We start from the raw sequence: 7,325 nt of genomic DNA on the forward strand, positions 1-7,325 counted from the left end.
GCTCGCCGCGCACGCGGCCGCATGCGAGGCAGGCTGCGGGGAGGGCAAGCAGTGCTTATGAACCCCCTCCCTCTTTCACCGCTGCCGCCGGCAGAGCCGCAGCCGGCGCTTGGCGGCAGCGTGAGGGCTTCACGGGCTGCCAGCGCTCGCCCCGCATGCGGCCGCATGCGAGGCAGGCTGCGGAGGAGGGCAGGCAGGGCCTATGAACCCCCTCTCCCTGCCACCGCTGCCGCCGGCAGAGCCGAAGCCGGCGCCTGGCGGCAGCGTGAGGGCTTCACGGGCTGCCAGCGCTCGCCCCGCACACGGCCGCATGCGAGGCAGGCTGCGGAGGAGGGCAAGCAGTGCTTATGAACCCCCTCTCCCTTCCACCGATGCCGCTGGCAGAGCTGTAGACAGCGCCTGGCAGCAGCGTGAGGGCTTCACGGGCTGCCAGCGCTCGCCCCGCATGCGGGCGCATGCGAGGCAGGCTGCGGAGGAGGGCAAGCAGTGCTTATGAACCCCCTCTCCCTTCCACCGCTGCCGCCGGCAGAGCTGCAGCCGGCGCCTGGCAGCAGCGTGAGGGCTTCACGGGCTGCCAGCGCTCGCCGCGCACACGGCCGCATGCGAGGCAGGCTGCGGGGAGGGCAAGCAGTGCTTATGAACCCCCTCCCTCTTTCACCGCTGCCTCCGGCAGAGCCGCAGCCGGCGCTTGGCGGCAGCGTGAGGGCTTCACGGGCTGCCAGCGCTCGCCCCGCATGCGGCCGCATGCGAGGCAGGCTGCGGAGGAGGGCAGGCAGGGCCTATGAACCCCCTCTCCCTGCCACCGCTGCCGCCGGCAGAGCCGAAGCCGGCGCCTGGCGGCAGCGTGAGGGCTTCACGGGCTGCCAGCGCTCGCCCCGCACACGGCCGCATGCGAGGCAGGCTGCGGAGGAGGGCAAGCAGTGCTTATGAACCCCCTCTCCCTTCCACCGATGCCGCCGGCAGAGCTGTAGACAGCGCCTGGCGGCAGCGTGAGGGCTTCACGGGCTGCCAGCGCTCGCCGCGCACACGGCCGCATGCGAGGCAGGCTGCGGAGGAGGGCAAGCAGGGCTATGAACCCCATCTTCCGGCCATCGCTGCCGCCGGCAGAGCTGCAGCCGGCGCCTGGCGGCAGCGTGAGGGCTTCACGGGCTGCCAGCGCTCGCCCCGCATGCGGCCGCATGCCAGGCAGGCTGCGGAGGAGGGCAGGCAGGGCTATGAACCCCCTCTTCCTGCCACGGCTGCCGCCAGCATTGCCGCAGACAGCGCCTGGCAGCAGCGTGAGGGCTTCACGGGCTGCCAGCGTTCGCCCCGCACGCGGCCGCATGCGAGGCAGGCTGCGGAGGAGGGCAGGCAGGGCTATGAACCCCCTCTTCCTGCCACAGTTGCCGCCGGCAGAGGCTCAGCCGGCCCCAGGCGGCAGTGTGAGGGCTTCACGGGCTGCCAGCGCTCGCCCCGCACGCGGCCGCATGTGAGGCAGGCTGCGGAGGAGGGCAAGCAGTGCTTATGAACCCCCTCTCCCTGCCACCGCTGCCGCCGGCAGAGCTGCAGCCGGCGCCTGGCAGCAGCGTGAGGGCTTCACGGGCTGCCAGCGCTCGCCCCGCATGCGGCCGCATGCCAGGCAGGCTGCGGAGGAGGGCAGGCAGGGCTATGAACCCCCTCTTCCTGCCACGGCTGCCGCCAGCATTGCCGCAGACAGCGCCTGGCAGCAGCGTGAGGGCTTCACGGGCTGCCAGCGCTCGCCCCGCATGCGGCCGCATGCCAGGCAGGCTGCGGAGGAGGGCAGGCAGGGCCTATGAACCCCCTCTCCCTTCCACCGCTGCCGCCGGCAGTGCCGCAGCCGGCGCCTGGCAGCAGCGTGAGGGCTTCACGGGCTGCCAGCGCTCGCCCCGCATGCGGGCGCATGCGAGGCAGGCTGCGGAGGAGGGCAAGCAGTGCTTATGAACCCCCTCTCCCTTCCACCGCTGACGCCGGCAGTGCCGCAGCCGGCGCCTGGCAGCAGCGTGAGGGCTTCACGGGCTGCCAGCGCTCGCCCCGCAAGCGGCCACATGCGAGGCAGGCTGCGGAGGAGGGCAAGCAGCGCTTATGAACCCCCTCTCCCTTCCACCTCTGCCGCCGGCAGAGCCGCAGACGGTGCCTGGCGGCAGCGTGAGGGCTTCACGGGCTGCCAGCGCTCGCCCCGCACGCGGCCGCATGTGAGGCAGGCTGCAGAGGAGGGCAGGCAGGACTTATGAACCCCCTCTTCCTGCCACCGCTGACGCCGGCAGAGCGCCTGGCGGCAGCGTGAGGGCTTCACGGGCTGCCAGCGGTTTTTAGGGTTTTGGGGTGGCAGGCGGCGGCAGGCGCGCGCAGTGCGGGCACCCACCAAAGCCGCCCCCTGCGCCTTCATGGAGAAGCGCAGGTCGGTGCTGTCCTCGTCCCCGCCCCGTACCACCTCCGCCAGCACGAGGTGGGTGCTGGGGTCCTTCTGCCCGTCCAGGCGCACAGGCAGGATGTTCTGCCAGCCGACTTCGGTCCAGCTGGCTCCCCGCATGGCGTTCCAGTACTGCAAGCCAGCCGGCAGTGGGAGGGTATCTAAGGGCTAGGCAGCGCAGGCAAGACTGAAGGGGAAGCATGCTGCTTCTTGAGGGGACGATGCCAGGAGACGAGCGGGCACTGGCGCGGGCCCAACTCACGGCAGCAGACTGGCGCTCGCCCTGCGCCAGAACCGCCGCTCCAATGCCAGCCGCCCCGCCCGCAGCCTCCCCCGCTGCTGCTGCCAGTGCACGCTGCTGGGAAAGCAGCTGCGGCGCCTGACGGGGCTGCTGCAGCTGCTGGTATGTTGCATCGGCGCCCAGCCCTGCCGGCGCCTCGGGCCCTGTCTGCACCCAAGACCTGCTGATGGTGACAGCCTGACGGCTGCTGGACTGGGCGGGCTGCACGGCAAAAGGCCACAACTGTACTGGAGGGGGCAGGGCACGATGCTTGCAGTGCGTGCGTGCGGCCCCGGTGCCGCCACCACACGCCAGCGGCAGCACGCCGCCGCCACCGAGGCGATGGGGCGGCCAGGTGCTGGAGGCAGCAGACCCACCTGCTGCTGGCGTTCGGCCTTGGTCATGCCGCGGGCGATGCGCAGGTCCGCCATGCCAGACGCCAGGCCGTCGGCGGCGCCGCCGGCGGGCTGCGCGGCAGGTGGGTGGGCCTGAGGCGCCTGCCTGGCGCTCTGCCCCAGGCTGGGCCCCGCCCCGTGGCCTGCTGCTGAGTCAGCGGCGGCGGACGAGGGAAGTGCCAAGTGCTGACCTGGCCGGCCTGCACGCCAAAGGTCAACACACCGCGCGGCGGCCTGCCCGTTAGCTTGCCTGGTGTTGCACCCTGGCCAGGCAAGCGAGCATGCATGCAGGCAGCGGGCCAGCCAGCGTGGCCAGGAGAGGGCAGGGCACGGCGGTGGCGAGGGATCCTGTGTGAGCGGTGCCAGCAGCACACCAGGGAAACCTCACAGGGGCGCCAGCCGCCTGTCCAGCAGCAGCCCGAGCCACTCACCACCTGCGGGTGCTCATCCGCATCCTTCCACATCAAGGGTGCAGCCGCGGCAGGGGCGCCAGCAGCGGCGGTGTTGGCAGGGCCAGGGTCTGCAGGCAGCAGGCCGGCAGGCCCATCCTCGCGCTGCGGGCGTGCCGGCTGGCGCCTCCTGGTCTGCTCCCCCGCCGCAGCAGCCGGCACGTCGGCCGCACGAGACGGAACGGAGAGATGCTGCTCGCGCTGCGCCTTCCGGAGCTGCGCAAAATTGCGCAGCGCCGGCCGCTGGTTGGGTGCCACCGGTGCCGCGCGCGCGTCTTCGCCGACTCGGGACAGGTTCAGCTGGCGGAAGGGGCTGGAATGCTGCCTTGCGTCCTGCAGAGCAGCAGAATTGACGGTGGCAGGGGAGCGGCGGCAGTGAGGGCGGCGGCGCGGCGGTTGGTGGGGCGCTTGGCTGCGGGATGGCAATGCGAGGGCACACCAGGCGGCTCGTGCGTCACCCAGCCGCAAGGGGTCAAGGGAGCCGATGCCACTCGCGTTCAGATCCAAAGGGTGCGGGGGGCGCCGCTCCGTTGAATCCAGTTCGTCTCGGGCCGTCTCATAGCCACTTCCTGCCGTCATGGGAGGGCTGCCGGGTTCCCACCCGCAGGAAATGGCAGCCATGGTCGCCGAACGAACGTGGACACCGCCGCCACGCCCCAGCAGTGCTGAACCTGTGCACGATGGTAGCAGCACGGCAAATGGAGGTCGCGGAAGTAGGGCTGCTGAGGCCTCCGCGAGATGCGGCCGTCCACCGGGGCCGTCCCGCGTGGCGCCACCGCCTCCGGCCAAATGCGGCGCCAGCTGGCCCCACGTCCAAGACGCTGTAGGAACGCTATATGAACTGCACAGCAGCCGCCGCAGCATCAGGGCGCAGGTGCAGGCGCTCTGGCTTGTGCGCTTGCAAGTACCTGCAACTGCGGCTCTTGTAGGTCTCACGGCTGCCACAGGCTGAGTGCCACCACTTGGCGAGGTTGCCTGCAGCTTTTGCGCAGAGCCGGGTGCCCTCAGCAGGCGGAGGACGACAGAAAAAACATCCGGATAGCAGCACGTGGGCAAGTTTGATCGCCGCATGGGGTCCATGGTGTGCACCCAGCGCGGCCGGCTGGCGGGCGCAGGCGCCGAGACGGCCCCGTTCACAAGAGACTGCAGCAAGCTCATCTCAATGATGGACGAGTCATACGTTCAGTTTGAATTGACACTGTATGGCAGACAGCCACCCCGTCACGGTGCCTCAGCCCAATGCTCTGCTGCAATGTCTGCCGCCGCCTGCCAGCCTCGTCTCAGCGGGGCTGCCCGTGTGCATTCAGTAAGCCAGCGACAGGTCGCCAGGCACCGTCGAGGGCTGGAGCTACGGCTGGGCAGCAGCAGCGGCAGCCGCCGCGGCATGCAGGCGCCGGCACTCTGGCTTGTGCGCGCGCCAGTGTGCGTGGCTGCAGGCCTCGCTGCAGTACCTCACACCCCGGCACCTGCAGGCGGAGCCGGGCAGGGCCGCACGGGTGAAGGAGTCAGACAGGCAGATCGGCAGGATGCTATCCCAGGGGCAGTTGCATGCACGCCAGAAAGCCAATCTGCAGCTGCGCGCAAGGGCACCACTCACGCAGAACAGAGCTTCAGACGATGCGTGCTGCCGCAGCCGTCCGCCGCGCACACCCTGGCAGCAGGAGCTGGTGCAGAAGGAAGAGCAGGCGCCGCCGCATCAGCTGGAGCTGCCTCTGCTGCAGGGGCTGCATCTGCTGCTGTGGTGGCCGTGCTCCCGTGTGCCCCTTGTGCTGCGCTTTCAGCATTCATCATCACAGCTCCGGACTGCCCGCTGATGGACAAGCTGTGCAGTGAAGTAGCTGCGGCCCTGCGCACCGCCTCGCTTGGGGTGCCGTAGAGCAGCTGCTGCAGAGCAGCGATGCCGCCTGCTGCTGCAATGGCTGCGCTGCTATCGGGGCTGTCCACAGAAAGGTAGCCAAGCGCTTTGGCTGCGTTCACCTGCACCTCCTCGCTGGCGGTGCTGCGCAGAAGCTGCACCAGCAGAGGGATGGCGCCGGCCGCGCCGATGGCTGCCTTGTTGCCAGGGTTGTCCACAGAGAGGCAGCCAAGCGCTTGGGCTGCTGCAATCTGCAGCTCCTCGCTGTCGGTGCTACGCAGGAGCTGAACCACTGCAGGAATGCCGCCAACTGCTGCAATGGCATTGGCAGGGCTGTGGGCAGAAAGGTTGTGCAGCAGCCTGGCTGCGGCCTGCAGAAAATCCTCGCTAGCATCGCTGCTGCGGATGAGCTTAGCCAGCGCTGGAATGCCGCCGGCCGCTACGATGGCTGCCCGGTTGTCATCGCTGTCGACACAGAGGTCAACCAGCGTCCTGGCAGCCTGCACTGCCTGACGACCGTCACCACTGCGCAGGCGCGTCAGCAGCGCTGCGATGTAAGTGGCGGAAGCCATCTGGGAGCGTTGACAAGCTGGTGCTGACTGCCCCGGTGTGCCGCGGCGGCAGGCGGGCAGGCGGCGGGACGAGAGGGCGCGGAGGTTAGGGCAAGCATGCGGCACGCAGCGTAACACTGCGGCCGCAACGGCATCTGGGCGCTGCAAGCCGAGCTGTACAGCACCCCGCGCCCACATCGCACCCACCGTGTGGCACGATCGGCAGCGGCAGCCTGCTCACTCCTCAGCGACACCTGGGCTGCATGAGAGGAAGGCAGAAGCGCAGATGATGCGGAAGGCTGAAAGCGGGCTTGCTGGCGGGCAGATGTAGGCACAGCGCGCACGCCGTGCTGCCACCGCCTCCCATCACAATCTCATGTTGCAGCGGAGCACCCATCCAAGGCAAATGAAGGACGCAATCCAGTGATGTACCAGCATTACAGGGCGGCATACATAACTTCAGCACCCAGGCGGCGCGCCTCCTCTGTCCTCATCCCCCCTCGCGCCCGCCCTGTGCCCGCTCGCCACCGCCGGCCTGGTGGAGCCTTGCTGGCGGAGCGGTCGGCCGGCAGACAGCACAATTGGGTGTGTAGAATAGGCCTGCAGTCATGCAAGAGCCTGCGCCATGTGTGAAATCGGGACAGGCACGCCGTAGCACAGCGTACTGATGACAGCCCCAGGTGCCCATTTCACGTGCTGGCGCCGCCGCTCCAGGCGGTGCCGCCTTTGGCAAAGTGCTGGTTGGGGGGGCGGGGCGCCAATGCCTCTCCCGTTCTCGACGTCATCTTATTCGGTTTCCTGATCGCCGCATTTTCGGCGCCAAATGTGCGAGCTGGATCTCCCTGCGCGCCTTGCTGCCCCCTGCTGAGCAGCCAGTCCCCGCTCCCCATCTCTACACGTCTCTCCTTGCGCAGCTTGACTCTGGGAGCCGCATCGTGCGGGAACTGAGGGGCACCACGCCATGCTGTTGCCTGCGCAGGTGGGAAACGTTTCACATGTGGGGATTGCTGCTCCCGCGCCCACATTTGGCCGTCGGAGCGTCGGCATGAGCAGCGGGCCGGCATCCGCGCCGGTGCCAGCCTGCCGCGCCGCCGCCAAAGCGCCGCCGCCGCCACCATGCCGCTGCCGCTGCTGCTGCTCCCCCCGCCTGCTGCAGCCTCTGGCGGCGGTAGCCCTGGTCCTCACTGCGGTGGCTATAGGGGCACAGCTGTACTCGGCGGGGGAGTGGCCGCCCAGCCCCTCAGCCCTTCACGAGTCCGCCCGAAGCCTGCTGGCGTTTGTGGCGGGGCGTCAGACGGCGCTGCCGATTGAGCTGCCGGCGGCGGCTGCAGCGGCAGCACAGCTGGCGCCACCTGCCTGGCCCCCGCCTGAAGGACCCCCAAGAC

General features: G+C 69.6%; 2 protein-coding genes across 2 annotated transcripts in view; one reads left to right on the plus strand and one right to left on the minus strand.

Annotated features, from left to right (window-relative positions):
• Nucleotides 1-2,080: 2,080 nt before the first annotated feature.
• Nucleotides 2,081-5,961, minus strand: CHLNCDRAFT_141129 (hypothetical protein; the record flags this gene model as incomplete). Its single annotated transcript, XM_005843402.1, has 6 exons — nucleotides 2,081-2,202; nucleotides 2,359-2,542; nucleotides 2,673-2,912; nucleotides 3,068-3,157; nucleotides 3,517-3,867; nucleotides 5,389-5,961. 6 exons carry the CDS (start codon nucleotides 5,959-5,961, stop codon nucleotides 2,081-2,083), a joined length of 1,560 nt encoding a protein of 519 aa, XP_005843464.1.
• Nucleotides 5,962-6,901: 940 nt separating this feature from the next.
• Nucleotides 6,902-7,325, plus strand: part of CHLNCDRAFT_141130 (hypothetical protein) — a gene marked incomplete at both ends in the record, with an annotated part of 4,014 nt that continues 3,590 nt past the window's right edge. The window contains 2 exons of the mRNA XM_005843376.1: nucleotides 6,902-6,919; nucleotides 7,097-7,194. Coding sequence (XP_005843438.1) covers nucleotides 6,902-6,919; nucleotides 7,097-7,194 — 116 coding nt within the window. The remainder of the gene's footprint in view (nucleotides 6,920-7,096; nucleotides 7,195-7,325) is intronic.

The sequence above is a fragment of the Chlorella variabilis genome, assembly GCF_000147415.1.
Source record: "Chlorella variabilis unplaced genomic scaffold CHLNCscaffold_31, whole genome shotgun sequence".
NCBI lineage: Eukaryota > Viridiplantae > Chlorophyta > Trebouxiophyceae > Chlorellales > Chlorellaceae > Chlorella > Chlorella variabilis.